The sequence below is a fragment of the Lethenteron reissneri genome, chromosome 40 (assembly GCF_015708825.2).
Source record: "Lethenteron reissneri isolate LAM-NWPU_2019-01 chromosome 40, ASM1570882v1, whole genome shotgun sequence".
NCBI classification, from domain to species: domain Eukaryota; kingdom Metazoa; phylum Chordata; class Hyperoartia; order Petromyzontiformes; family Petromyzontidae; genus Lethenteron; species Lethenteron reissneri.
Genome location: NC_083818.1, coordinates 11,018,464 through 11,034,228, shown reverse-complemented (window position 1 = coordinate 11,034,228; position 15,765 = coordinate 11,018,464). Strand labels below are relative to the sequence as shown.

The window sequence follows — 15,765 nt, the reverse complement described above, 5'->3', positions numbered from 1 at the left end:
GTGCGGGGGAAGGACAACAAACTAACCACAAAAAGCAATTCCAAAGAATTGAGTGTTTCCATCTCGAATTTCGAATAGCTTGACAATATTTTCGTGCGTACATCCGAGACCAGGCCAAGCTCATCGACACGCCACACTCGAAAAATACCGTGGGGTTTTCATGACAAGTGTCTGAAACCAAAGATCTCAACTGGCCCAGAAATCTCAACGGCGGAGGGTCCGGCGCTCTGCGCGTATGCACGCATTGTACGTTCTCAACTTCTAGATTTGAAGCTTTCGTGACTGCAAGGATTCATATTCTTAGGTTTTTTCGGTAAAGTCACGTAGGTAAAAAAGTTAAAATTAATAAAAGTAAAATAAAATAAAAATCACGACGTTTCGGAGGCAACACAAGCTTCCGTCTTCAGGCTGTGACGGTTCCACCTGAAGACGGAAGCTTGTGTTGCCTCCGAAACGTCGTGATTTTTATTTTATTTTACTTTTATTAATTTACATTTTTTACCTACGTGACTTTACCGAAAAAACCTAAGAATATTTTCTCAACTTCCTCCACGTCGTACGTAGCCAAGCCGTGTTCATCGGACATGCCCCGGCACGGCCACCTGGCGATCAGCGGCTCTGCGACTTCTCCATGTGGACTCGTCCGGTGGCTCGGTGGCGTTGTTCACCCCCCCCCCGGCCCCCCGCCCGGTCGCCACTCACCCTCGTCCATGCAGGACAGGTAGAGCTGCTTGGCCTTCGTCATCGCGTCTCTGTCCCCGCTGCCGGCGACCTCCTCCAGCAGCCCTGGGGACAACGCGAGAGGCGTTCTTCTCTTTTTTTGCGGGGGGTGAGCGATTCGCATGATGCGTAGCGGTGGATGTTGACGATGCGATAAGAGGCGCCGGCGGGCTGACAGTGAAGCGCAACACGGTAGCACGGCGCAGGATGGAATTCCGTTTTGAAATGGACATCGTAAAAAAATCATGCGTGTGCATCCCTGGCCTGATATATCATATTCGTGCCGCGAAGAAGGGCGAATGTCAAATATGCTGCCATTATATAGTTTGTTTCCTTTTAGAGAAATGTATTAACAAATGTGCTAATCGTACTTATTCACCACAACCAACGCAGTATCACATTGATATTCTTCTAATTCTAATCAAGTATAGATTTCACTTACAACCTATAAAATGTTATGATAATATTTAACTTATTACATTTTCACATTGGATCTTGTTTTCACTTTTCATTAAAGTATCAGTGACAATGAGCTGTGGAGGCCTTCATCCAGCAATGGATTGAACGCGGCTGACGATGATCAATATTGCAGGCTTTTCTTTTGCTGGTAAAATTGGAAGAACATTAATTTTGTTCATTTTAATTACATGGTGGCCTTAAAATAAAAAAATGCTGAAGCACCCGGCTTCGCACTATCCCGGATGGCAGCGAGTGATCATAAACTCGGCATGGGCGACGTGGGCTACATCCGATGCACAGTGGCGCTTATTAAAGACAGCCCCCCTTGCACTGCAACGTCAGCGAACTTCAAACACTGGAGCGCACCGCGAATATCCCCCCCCCCACCCCGCTAGCAGAACAACAAAAAAACTTTGTTCGGCATCAGATGATATTTCTTAACTGGCCATCTAAACTTGATCTACCCTTGCAAATGTTATGTCCACGCTGACGGAAGACGAATAAGACTGCACCGAGGGAGCCACGGCATGGGATGCCTGTGATTCAGCACTCTAAGAGGTGAGCATTAGTGCGTTGTACAGATCTGTGAACCTCCCAGATCCGCTGGGCAGGAAGAAGTACAGCAAGTGGGCTGTGAACCCTGGGCTGTGCTGATCTTTGAGTGGTTGTGTCCTCTTACTCGTTCAGAAACATCATATTTACATTATGTATTTATACTGGAGGAATCCGATGAGCTATTAAGCTCTTTTTTCACACAAATGTTTTCTCTCTGGACACATGCTTTTTTCCCACATGCAAAAACATATTTTAATATGAGTGGCCAAATAGCCCAATGTAGGGGCCTCCTGAAAGAGTGTCTTGGGAGTCAGCGAGGTTTTCCTGAATACATTAAATGAGTAAATAAATCATGGTATCCATCACTTATTTATCGGTTGAATCACACGCCCGTAAATATGTATGAGTTCCTGCTCCTGATTTACCGCAAACACAACAACTGCCACATCCCGCTGAGCAGCGGTGATGTCACCGCAGCGTTAGTGCCGGGTTAGGTGAACTCTGAAGTCAATTGGAGGGGGCGACGGCTTGCCGATGAAGAGTTCATAAGAGCGACTGAGGTATTACGAGCTAATAGATTGTGATGTGCTGTCAACTCCCTGGCCCTGTTCAAGTCAAGGTTCAAGACTTTCTCCCTTTGTCTCTGACTGACTGCCTCTTTCTCCCTCTCAATAATATAGAAACGTAAGAAACACGCATTTAGAGTGTTTGGCTGCCGGCTATAGATTTACACATGATAAGCCACTTCAATGACCTATCATTTGTGACCAGGTCGCGTTTCAAAAAGGACCCATTTAGCTCAGTGGGCTTTATGTCTTTAAAATAAAAATAGTTAAAATAGTTAAATATAAATATTCCCACTGCTTTTGCACATTACCTAGAGATACGGTTGCATCTCTAGACGACGTATGAATCAAGTGGATTTAATTGCAAGCGCATTTGGAAAAGCACTCATGAGATTCAATTGCAAATCCACACACTCAGACACACACCCACGCTGTGAAATAACGCAACCGGCATCTGGGAAGCATGTGAAGTCATCGATGCACAATCTCAGATAAATCAGCATTTTGAGGGATATCTGGAGCTGCAATGTAATGACACATGCGTGGCAACGCGGGATTATCAATGTCAACAACAAAAACAACAACAAAAACAACAACAAAAACAACAACAGCTGTTCCATTACGGAGCCTGCTACCCTGACGTGTCGGCCATCCACCAAAAGGTGGCCTGGTCCGGCCTTCCGTTCACGGCAATCGAAATGTAGTCTACAAGTTTTAAATTCTAGATTTGAAGTTTTCGTGACGACAGGGATCCATACTCTTTGGTTCTTACGGTAAAGTCAAGTAGGTATTAAAAAAATATGTTCCTTCTTTGGTTTTCCCACCTGATGATGATTGCTTGTGTTGCAATCGAAACGTCGTAATTTAATTTATTTTATTTTATACCTACGTGACTTTACCGAAAGAACCAAAGAATACAAGTTTTGTTGTTCTTGTATAATCCCTCCCGCGCCTCTGACAACCCCAGCAGTGTCCGTGGGTAGGCCAAATACCCCCTCTTGGCGGAGGCCCCTCCACTCGCAGCGGTATGAGCAATTGATTTCATGGATGCCGATTCACCCTTTCCCTCGCATGAGAATGATATTCACAATGCGGCCGTAAAGATGAAGGGTACCGTAATGAGTGTGTTAGGGTGGTGGTGGTGGTGGTGGTTGTGGTCCTGTACACGCCTGCAATAAGGTACATTTAAGGCCAATTTTCTGGTCAGTCTGATGCAACGCAGTCCTATACTTTGCGGCTTGGGAACATTGCGTGAGGTTTAATACTTAACTTTTCAGGACAATTTCCAGATGATCGTCCAGAACGTGAAAGGTTCCATAATAGCCACTGTCTTCTGGAATGACTTGCTTCTTTGGCCATCCTCCACAAGCGAACTCGTAGAAATCATCACACGGGTCAGCCGCAGGGTTCATGCCCTCCAGCAAACGTGTGGCTGGGAAACAGAATAACAAACACATGCATACGTAACAAAGGCAAAGATCAACCGGGTAGCTTTTAACATACTGTGGGGCAAGTGGTGTTATGGGGCACCTAATGAGGCCAGCACGGCATACAAGGGGGGTGGGTGGACAGCACCACTTCCGGTAGCCTATTTAGCCCCCCAATTCGGATGCTTACACAGTATACCAGGTCCGAATTTCAAGGCTGAGTCAATCTAGGGGAGGCGTCGTAATGGTTCAGATATTTACCACTGATGTTGGCCGTGAGCGGCAATCGAACACGGGTTGACGGCTTCGTAGCCTGGTGAGCTAACTACAGCGCCACCACTCCCCACGCGCCCTTGCACGCAGACACGCACACGTGTGTATGTGTGTGTGTACACGTGTGTGTGTACACACGTGTGTGTGCACAGAGATGCGCAATACACAGCCCCAGCTCCCACTTCCACACACCCAATGAACCTTGGCCATGAAATATTAGAGACCATTTTAAATAATTGATTTAACTCGTACTGCTCTTAGTTGTACGAGCCCTTTCAGGAAAAAAAAGAGGGTTTTATATAAATTATGATGATGATCCATCGCGGATGTACAACCACTCGACGGGTCTGCCCCTGTCCGCGATGAGCACCGCACGTGCCCGCGAGAGCAACTGGCCGCGGCTCAAGTGCAACCACCCCCACCCACCCCCCCACGGGATCCACTACGGACAACGAACAATTCCTGAATTCTCATTTCAGCAAAAAAAAAAGCCCCCAACGGACGCAGAGAGCAGCAGCAGCAGCGCACTCGTAATTAAATTGGCTCTGCCTCACATTTATCGTGGGGAATCTCTGGCAATTTTTTAATTCACGTCACCGACCGTCGGAGCGAGCCGAAACGAGTCGGAGCGAATGGAGAGAGAGCCGTAGCCAGCCGGAGCGAGCGGAATGTATATGCCCCCCTATTCGTGGAAGTGCTGCGATCGAGTTTGCGGCGGGAGGCATCGGTGTGGGTTGGGAGGCGTAGTTGGCGGCAGGGGGTGGACACGGGGGAGCGCGAGTGATTTTGGAATCAACGACAACCAAGTGGTCAGCAATGCACAGCTCCGCATCATCTATGCATAGTGTGTGTATGTATGTTGAACTTTTACTGGTAGGAACCTCCTGGTTACACCTGCTCACAGGGGATTATTGTGTCCGTCCGTCCGTCGTGCATCCAAATATGGGAGGGGTTGAGCTGGGTGGAGAGGGGAGGGTGGGGAGGGGCTGGGTGGGGAGGGTGGGGCTGGGTGGGGGGTGGGAGGGGTGGGGCTGGGTGGGGAGGGGCTGGTCACCCCGTGGTGCCCTTATAAAACTCAACGTTTAACCTACTCACGCCGGCTTGTGCCCGCCCTCACAGTCGGCCATATTTGCGGAATACACCACGCCGCCGTTGACCCTGGCCATTGACCGAGCAACCCAACGTTCCTACCAGCTCCGTCCGCAGGAATGTGTTGTGGCACCCATAGGTAGCCAACCGTGCTAATCGGATGTGCGAGCGGGGGGGATAACAAACTAAACAGAAAAAGCAGTTCTAAAGAAATGTGTTTTCAATCGAGTTTTAAAAGGCCATAGCTCCAAGACATTAACAACAATAGGCTTGTGTGTCTCGAGAGACAATTCTTTTGCGCCTTACGAGGTCAGCTGTAGGTTTTGCAGTGCCTAGAATGACTTAGTAGGCCAAAGGAAAGTGACTAAATCTTGGATAGATAGCACAAAAAAAAATGCAGAAAATTACAAATATCACAGCGATATGTATGACAAGTCATGGTCAAGAGGATATCATGGCCAATGGCATGAATACCACATTTCACCATCACCTCTTCCTTCTGATGCATGCCACAGCTATTACGCAGTTCACACCTGGCCTCCAAGATCAGCTCTTACACTCTCATCATCATCATCTAGATTATTGGGCTGATATACATTTTTACGTGACAAGCTATTTCGTTGTGCTATTATTTGTGTTTAGGTCGCTTCTGAAAAATAAGTTAATAGATCAGTGTGTTTTACCTGGTAAAATAAGTTTTTGTCTTTAGTGATTTTCTTACCTTTCCCATGCTTGGCACTCCAATCGTGTTTTTGTATTGTTTGTTGTTGTAACTTTCTGACCTGCCCCTACTGGACATCTTTTAACAGAGCTTAATAGCTCATCGGATTCCTTCAGTATAAATATTATGATTCTATTTCGATTTAAAGCTTTCGTGACTGCAGGGATTCATCTTCTTGGTTCTTTCGGTAAAGTCACATAGAATGGAAATAATAAGACTCTGTCTTCTCGACAGACCTGTTCTTCACCTGAGGACGGCTGCTTGCGTTGTAGCCGAAACGTCGTGAGAATTATTTTATTATGTTTTATTTTTATTATTTTATTATTTCCATTCTACATGACTTAACCGAAAGAACCAAGAAGATTATGATTCTAATCACTATCTAGCTTCGAGGATATCCCTCATCATCAACCTCTGGGTGCCAGTCCAATGCCCCGTCTTGCAAACCTGCTCTCCCTCCTTTCTGCATGCACGTCCCACGAGTCACAACCCCCTCTTTCCAATTACATCTATACAACATTTCCCTGTCACATTAATGTTCATTGCATTATCGTGCTACGAAATTACTCCCTTGTGCGACGGACTGAATTGGCTGGGCCCTTAACAACAGCGGAGCAAGTCATTTAAACATTCGGGAAAGGGGGAAAAAAAGTAAAGTCAGTGACATTTCTTGCTCATGAGGATTGAGACAGTGCTCATCTTCTGTTTACAGCCCTGAGCCAACGGCGGAATTTCCACATCTCTATCCACCGCCGACTTTCTTAGAACCTCACACAACCTTCCGACTGCGAGCCACCGGCTCGAGTGCTAAGCCACCTGACTCAGGAAAGGCTGGGCAATAATTTTGTCACTCACCTTTCAAACAACGATTGGATCACACAGATGCATTGCAAGTGGTTCAGGTAATTGGAGCAGATGTTAACTTTCCAACATGCAATTGCCGGTGTTCGCACGGTAAAGAGAACGCACGCTTCTGGTTTAAGCAAACACAGCAATGGTATTCTTAACACAGTTTACAATTTAATTGCGGGCATCATTGTTAAAAAAAAACATCCCATCTCACCTGCTATTGCACAGTCTGCTGATGTGCATGGTGTCACAGGATCTGTGGAACAATGATAGATGGAAAGAGCAAAACAATTTTAAAAGACAACTTAAAATGTACGTTTGCTGGCTTGTTCGGGTGGCTAATAATGCGTAACGGCACTGACCTGGCATCGCTGAGAACCTGGGTTCAAACCCAGGTGAAGGAAGAAAGCAAGCTGACGCTGGACTGGGTTATATCGTCTGTGTCTCATCAGAAGAGTCAGGCGTGTTAAGTAAATTCTGCTTTGTTGCCAAATGTTTTTGGCAAGAACACTCTGTTTAATTAATGTAATTCTGATAATACTGGTCTCCAATGCACACAGACTGGCAGGCTAAAATATATTACTTTTGTCTGGAGGGACAAACGGAGGACTGTTTATTTATTTTAATACTTAAAGCGCTCCACGACAATGCATAAAAAGTTGTTGTTCTTTTAAAATAGAATACTGAATACTCTCTGTATAAATGTAAACAATTTTCCAAGGAAATTAGAATATGTATCAAAAATAAATTTTAAGTTCACCAGCCTATTGGATTTCCAGACTAATCTGATCGAGCGGAATAATCTTATATGCTTCTTGTTGCCGGTCCTGAGTAGGTATACAATTTAATTCGGTGAAATTAAACCGGGGCGCCCACAAAAAGGCCATTTAAATAACCAATTACACTGCAATATATTGCCTTTTTAGCAATTTAGAAAAAAAAAAGAATAAACCATAAAATTCACTGCAAACTGAACAATTACTTGGATAATATTTATAGGTTGCGTAGAGACAGCTTGACTTTAAAATTCGGCATGAAGGTTTTGCATAACTCATCAAATTGCTGCACGCATTTAAACGATAACGGCCACTATATACACTCGGTGATTCCATGCACCGCGTCATCTGCTGCACATCCCACAATGCAGCAGAGCGAGAGTCACGAGGAGGCTCACGACAAGCGGAACCAGACAGGTGGCTCAGCGGTCAGCCCATCGTCCCTCTGGGGTCGATAAAACAGATATCACTTTCGCGTAGGAACGTAGTATTTCCATGACTGACTCAGGGCTATGAATGGAAGATGAGCACCGCCTCAACGCCCCGTTTTGAGCAGGAATTCAGTTACGATTTTTTTTCCCCCGCTCAGAACTAACGGCAAAATATGTTTAGTGAGTGGTCTTTAAATATTTACATCTTACAATTAAGCTTCCAGATTTAGTGGTAGGGAATAGCTGTTTTCCATTGCAAGAGTGAAATTTCTGCTTCATTTTCAGAATACTTTCAAGATATGATGACCTGCCAGGGATGCTCTCAGCAGGGCCATTGAAAATGCGTTCACAGTTGTACATTGAGAGAAAAAAAAATTGATGAACAAAAACGTCCTAAGCGGACGTCCGAAAACAATGAATGCATATATAAGAACTGAGTGGTGTCAATATATTTTCAACTAATGCCTAGCCAAATAAACTTGGTGTCCATTGCACATGCCCCATTCATGTTATGACCCACTGTAAAAAATTCTTATTCACGGTTCTACGTAAGTTTATCACTTCTAAGCACCCACTTTGTCTACCCAGTAGCGTGTTAAGTTTATTGTCCTTCCCCTGCACCTCTGAATAGCACGGTGGGCTACGTACGGTGCGAAATAAGTTCAACATACATACAAAGTAGAAGTGGCTACACCACAGTTAGTCGATTGGTGGTACTATTAAAGCGTGGGTCTGGCCGCGTCTGTTAGCGTGGCAGAGTAGGCCAAAGTCTCATCAAGTGGTGGGGGTGGGGGGAAGGCCTCGCTAAACTCATCCAGAGCTTCTCCGTGTGGATGCCCTTCCATCAGCGGTGGGCGTGAGCCGTGTTAACGTCGCCAAACGTACGCATTCCCACGAAAGTGGACGCTATTATTGTCGCCATGGCTAAGAAGCTGGCCCGGTGACACAGCGTCCTAGAATTACACGGTCAGAGAGGCACGCCACCGTTCTCTACAGCGCGCCCACACCTTCGATCGGAGTGAACCACCACGTGTAACTGCCGCATTTCCGACGTCGCAACGACGATCCTGTGATTGAGCAAACACAATGATAGGATAACGCACTTTGGCTCTGGCTTGTTATCCTGACATCGAGTGACAATCATCGGACCCGCGGAGTCAAACGAGCCACCATCTGCGACTCCAGGACAGATAATTCATCCACTTTACTTAAGCCACGTTGACGAATGACTTGGCGATGTCTCAGCCTAAAGCACGTGTAAGGCAGCAGCCCCATTACACTCGGGAAGGGAGGGGGGATGTAATGGCTGTGTCCCACCCATTGTAATGGCTGCTCACACACACACTGTCTTGAAGCGGTGCCCTTATTTCAATTCTTTCATTTGCAAGCGGGGCGACAGGCAGAGCAGAACACGCGACAGGCACAAGCACATCGCGTATCATTCTTCATTCTGTTTAGTATTTGTTGTTGTTGTCAGCCTGCAACTTTGCCACTGCTGGGCAAAGGCCTCCCCCCCAATGTTCTTCCTCTCCTCCCTTTCCCCAGCCTGCTCCTGTCCAGCAGTACCCTCCGAAGTCTGGCTGCTGCCACCTCTTCCACGGTTGTTCGTATCTTGCCCAGTTCCACTAAATGTTTTATATGTATATATTTTAAGCGGTCAACATTTGTATGAATATCTTTAACATCAACTGTGTCATGCCTCTGATTGGCACGGTTGGCTGCGTAAGGTGCGAATTGAGTTCAACGCACATACATACACACATACATACACACATACATACACACATACATACACACATACATACACACGTACATACACACGTACATACACACATACATACACACATACATACACACATACATACACACATACACACACACATACACACACACATACATACACACATTCACACACACATACACACACACATACACACACACATTCACACACACATACACACACATTCACACACACATACACACACACATACATTCACACATACATTCACACATACATACACACGTACATACACACGTACATACACACATACATACACACATACATACACACATACATACACACATACATACACACATACATTCACACATACATACACACATACATACATACACACATACATACGAGGATTTTTTGTTGCAGTACCGTCCCCCCAACCCCACTCCCAACGAGGTCACCCTTTCAGGGCCCAAAGCGAGCACCTTTCCTGGTCCCGAAGAGGGTAATGAAAACGACGAGGGCGACGGCCAGCACAGCCGTTGTCACGGTCAAGCCGATCTCCAGGACGGTCCATCGAGGCCTCGACGGTTTGTCCACAATGTTGGCCTCACTCTCCGAAATCTGCATGTCAGCTCAGCGCACCGGCCAGAGTAGCTGCGTCCGTTGACGGGTCTGCATCGGTGAGAATGAACGCACAGACTGACAATGAGGTTACTGCAAGGCTGCGTTGAACATGTAGTCAATCAGCCGTCTCACAAAGGCACCTTCGTGTTAAGAGAACGCGGCCCATGGAAGCAGATATTGCAGAACTACTTCTGAAATCCCTTCGATGGACCTCAGGCCATATTCGAGGAAATACATCGCCAGTTTTAGTCACGTGACTGCCAAAGTAATAGTTTTTATTCTCTAGGCTGGAATTTATCCAAAATTTGAAAACCAAATTCAACACGATTCTTTTGGTGCAGTTATCAAGTCACTTCACGTGAGAACCAACTTTAGTCAGCACATTCCCCGGCCTTGATTTGAACCCAGGAACTCAGCGGTACCAAACTCAGCTCCCTGACCTCCGAGCCACACGGGCAACTCTGCGTCATCACTTCAAAATGTAATTTAGTTTAAAATTTAGTTTAATATAGCGTCATCATTCACGCTGACTGCATCTCACAATCGCTGAGAGAGCACAGACCAACTGGAAGGCAGCCAAGTGGTGAACTGGCACCAAAAATTGCCCAAACTCTGCAGTGCTCTATATATTCAAATATTTTCAGCCAATTGTTGAGAGCGAGAAGCTTAAGAACGGTGCCAGAATCAGATTCACTCTTTCCTGTTATCCAAGCTTTGCTCAACTAACAATGCGTAGGACAAAAAACTTATCTTATCCCATGTGCCGTTTTGCCTTGCGCCCGTTAAATGCCGTAATCTCTCCCATTGCCACTCTTTTCAAGTTCCTAGAACCTTACTCGGTTCAAAATACTCGAATAATCTTCAGAATCATTTGTGTTCTTCGTTCCCGGCCACTTGGTGGTATAGGCCATGAAGCCTGTCCTGCAGCAACTACGATAAAACAAGAGATATTGTTGCACTAGCATACCTTACCCAAAGTCTCATACCCGCTGACAAGGCAGAGTTTATGAATACAAAACATTGCCGTTACTTCTTTATACATTGTCAGCAACAACATTATTATAGTATTTCAAGAGAATACAGTGACATTTAAATCCATGTAGCATATATGATCAATTGCACCTCGGTACGGTGTGCAAAAGAGCAGCACACACTCATGATGGGAACCACCGAAAGAGTAGATATAGATGGATATCGAAAGATATATTTTCCTGAAACTATAAAAGATAAAGGTACAACTGAAAAAGACTACATAGGTTAGAGACAAGGAGTCACAGGCAAAGAGGAACAACAATGATGGTAACGCTCTCAGCATATTGTAGATTTCAGATTGATCACTAAGTAGAGAAGTCATTGTCTGGTATAACCTCAAGTGATACAAGAGGAACATGAACTGAGCCCTACCCGAACTCAGTTGAAAGGAAGTTTAGTTATTGGCCACAATTCCCTCGATGTTGGCGTTTACAAACTCAATACACAAAACAAAGCACGGTCCAGTAATCACCGCTCATTAAATATGAAGAGGCCATTTATCTGTTATCGCTGAAGATCTCAAACACTCTTATGGACATCGAATTAATATTTAATTTGCCTTAAATATAGTTGCCCCTCGCCAGCGTACATCGCCTACATTTTTCGAAGCGCCCTTTGCAAAATTAAAAAAATAAAACAAAACGGCCCTTAAAAAAAGAGAATTACGTGTTAATTTTCGAACGCTTAAATACGCTCTGCGTTTCGCTCTGGCAAACCGTAGGGACCGCGCGTAAGAAATAAAGTCTTTCCATTTTCGGACACGCGTCTCGACAGGTTTTTTACTCGCCTGAAAAGTCGCCCGTCCGTTTATGGCGACACGGTGGTGGAACGGTGAGTTTTGTCCGCCCTCCCCCGTTTCATTCGGGCTATTTAAACCAAAACGTCCTCCCGTCAAAAATGTGGGGCTATCTGGGCCTTCTCTGTCACGACTTACCTCTCCGGGGCAAGCAGTGTGCCCTTCCCGGTGTGGCTTACACCTGCAACACAACGAGCCCCACGGTGTGGGTTACTCTGCTGGCGCGCTGTTGAAGAGGCGAGCGATGAGAGCGATGCACCGAGGACACAATGCCCGCTTTTAGTGTGGAACATTACCGCGCCGCGGATTAGAAACACACACGGCGCATTGTTGTGCGGTCATAACTTGAGACGGGCTACGCTCATACTTTGTTTCTTTTCTGTTAAGAAAGCAAATACTTTTCATTCCGTTAAAGTTTCACTTTATAGTAATATTTGTTTGTATGCTCCCCCAATTCCAACCAGACCCCCCCACCCCTCCCTTTTCCCACCAGTTATGTTCCATTTGTGGTTTCGGCATCAAGTCATGGCACAGAGACATTTCCATTTGGAACTCTGCAGCCATCAGTGCAGCGCCGTTGCGCATCATAGCCGGATCACTGAAAGCGACACCAATCTCCCCGTTCTGGCAAACGTCCTGCCGCCAAAACAAATCCCACATAGGCATCGCGCGGAACCGCAGGGGCGTTTGACACGTTTTCTTGCCAACGACAACCAACCCACAACCATCATCAACCAGGATCTCAACAGGGGGTCCTTGCCGCTGACTCATGTCCCGATGCCCCCTTCTGGGATCGCTGCTGCAGCTGCTGTCACTATCTTATAATCTCACGCAGCAAAGCAGTAGGGCTGTGCAATTGTATTTTAACACGCCTCGTCATTCTGGCAGAGTGAAGTTTTCCTCTTAACCGAACCAAACGTGGTGCCTAAACTAGTATGAAGTAAACATTGACAAGGGCAGGTTCACATTCGCACAGCTTGTATTGGATAAGCTCCATCACCAGTGTTCTTTTTTTGTCTCGCGCCCATTCTTCATGCTTTTGGGTGGCATTCGTAACGTGGCCAAGTGTATCATTCGAGTCCTTAAACAGATACGGTGTTTTACTGAGCACACGGTGTAATGCTTCGTTGTTGTTTTCTGCATGGGGTAAAAAAAACACACGTACTTTGACCCCGTGCTTGTAAATTACATGAAACATGTATTGTACTTAAATGCAGTGGAGGGTTCCTACCGCGACTCTGTCAGAGAAGTCAACTGCGCCGTTCATGAAATTGTGTAGTGAGGATGGCTTTAAGCGGTATCTCCCCATATCCGTTGTTATAAAAAGAAATACAAGATTATGAGTATTGTACTGATAAACGTCGTATAGTCCAGGTGGCTTACCTACAAATGAAACCTAGTTTCAAGGAGAGTCGAGTATATGGTCTCATTCCAATTATTATTGAGCATAAAACAACATTACCATGAGAAATTGACACTTTTAAACGTAATTTTAGGTCTTTAAATTCTGAGACTGAAACATATATTGATGTATCTTACATTTAAAAAACAAAAGTTGTCGTGTGTGCACCTCCCCCCACCCTCTTGAATGCCACCCCGATCGCAATCACATCAGTCAACCTGTGTCTACTTTTAAGAGACGCCGATGAAGGCTCCATCTCTAAAGTTCGGCTTCTGTGAGCGACACCGAGCCCTGAGCCTGGCTGCACGCCTCGGTATCACGGACATTCATGCCTCTGAGAAATACTGTGTTAGTTAGAACATTTGCCTTTTTATATTGTGATTAAATATTTGCAGGGCGTTAAAATGTGTGGCCTACTGTGGATAGATGCCAACAGAAGTGTCCTCAGAAGTATATCTGTGGCATTATCTTCCACACAAGGTGATACACTGCTTCCTGGAAGGATTCCGAATGGAAACGTCATAATCTCAATCATCTTTTGTACGGATATGAATTGAGTCGCAGCAAAAACAACGATGTCTCAGAAGTAAAATCCGCTGCTGGCTTCAGAGGAGAAAGACTGAATTCCACTCATACCCTTAAAGAAAGCTCACAGTGGACATGAGTTCACACATACCAGAGACCCACACAGAGACCCACAGACCCACACAGAGACTCATACGCTTGCAGTAGACATGAGTTCCATACCTGTCAACCCCTTATCAGTGCCCTACCTTATTAGAGACCAATTCAGACCTTATTGATCACCCTGTGCCCTTATAAATCTCAACGTTCATCCTACAAAGTCCCATCACAAGGGAGACACAATCAAATAAAAAAAACTGCCCATATTGAAACGACAGTGCACCATATGGACCGTAAAACTCAATTTCCATGTACAAGAATACGGGTAAACCCTATGGGTTCACAGGTATGGAGTTCACGCAGTAGACATGAGTTCACACAGACACCCACAGAGACTAATAGGCTTGCAGGTAGACATCAGTTAACACAAAGACCCACGGACTCACACAGTGACCCACAGACTCGTAGTAGACATGAGTTGAAAGTGTTCCATTGTCACGGTGCGCGGGAGTCACATTTGGGAGATAAATTCCAATCGTGGAGAAGGTGACTTGCACCTCCCGGAGCCAGTTTGGATACGATGTTGGGCAGCGCATTGCTTACTGGCCCTCCTGATGGCTGCTGGGGGTGCTGGAATTCGCGACCAGAGGAGCTTATTCGGGACAATGTTTGCTTTGTCGCAATTGTTCCTCCACCGGTTTCTCCTGCTGCCCGGGGTCAGTCCGATTCTTTCTTCACCTCAACACACGACGCTGACAGAACATGATGATCACTATCGCCGTCAGCCACTCACAATCCACTGTTGGATGATGATGAAACACCATCCCATCCCTGCCTTGTGCACATGCCATTAACATTACTCGTACACGTGTCCGTATTTATAGATTGACGTCAGCTGAATGTTTATTGTCGCTGCCACGAGTTGTGTACGTCGGTCGTCATATATTCAACTCATGTCTCCTACTGGTGCCTTGCAAACACCCCGTTGTTCATGAACTCCGTTCACAGAATTCATATTTCTGTGCTACTTTCCGTTTCAATCCTTCCAGTTTGAATATTGGTGCCAGCAAAGGTTTTGATGTGATTCCTCATCGAGGGTATAATGACACTTTGTAATTTCAACAACTAAAAATTGAGCAAACATTTTAGTTTTTTTAATCATCACCTCCGTGTCGTTCATTTCATCAGCGTGGCTATGACTCACTTTGGGAGGTGTTCATACTCCCGTGGGCTGCATTATCTTCCTTTTATTGCAATCGAACGACTGCGATCGTAATGGCGATGTGCTGTAGGGAGCTCACTGGTGGCCAAGCTTCTCCTGTGCCAGTGCTTGCTGCGTGCAATGGCACTGAAAGATTCAGTGGAATCCATCATCAGGTTCTGCGGAAACATCTCCCTCCCTCCTCTCCCTCACCTCTCTCCCTCCACTCCCTCCTCCTCTCCCTCCCTCCCTCCCTCCCTCCTCTCCCTCCCTCCCCTCTCTCCCTCCCCTTCCTCCTCCACTCCCTCCCCTCCCTCCTCCTCTCCCTCCCCTCCCTCCTCCTCACCCTCCTCCCTCCACAACTGCCAAAAGAAAAAACTGGCGAATCATCATTTCTCACTTTGGGACATCTCAATACACTGACGACTCCGTCTAAATCCACTGCTGGATGAAGGCTTCCCCACACCGATGCAAGTTCCCCA

The 15,765-nt window shown here is 45.9% G+C and overlaps 1 protein-coding gene across 1 annotated transcript in view; it reads right to left on the bottom strand.

Moving 5' to 3' along the window:
• LOC133352406 (neprilysin-like) overlaps window positions 1–10,273 on the bottom strand; it is a 49,623-nt gene extending 39,350 nt beyond the window's left edge. The window contains exons 1-4 of the mRNA XM_061568027.1: window positions 10,087–10,273; window positions 6,874–6,915; window positions 3,571–3,732; window positions 703–786 (exon numbers count right to left, since the gene is read on the bottom strand). Of these exons, the coding sequence (XP_061424011.1) occupies window positions 703–786; window positions 3,571–3,732; window positions 6,874–6,915; window positions 10,087–10,231 (433 nt within the window). The 5' untranslated portion in view covers window positions 10,232–10,273. The remainder of the gene's footprint in view (window positions 1–702; window positions 787–3,570; window positions 3,733–6,873; window positions 6,916–10,086) is intronic.
• Between the last annotated feature and the right edge of the window lie 5,492 nt (window positions 10,274–15,765).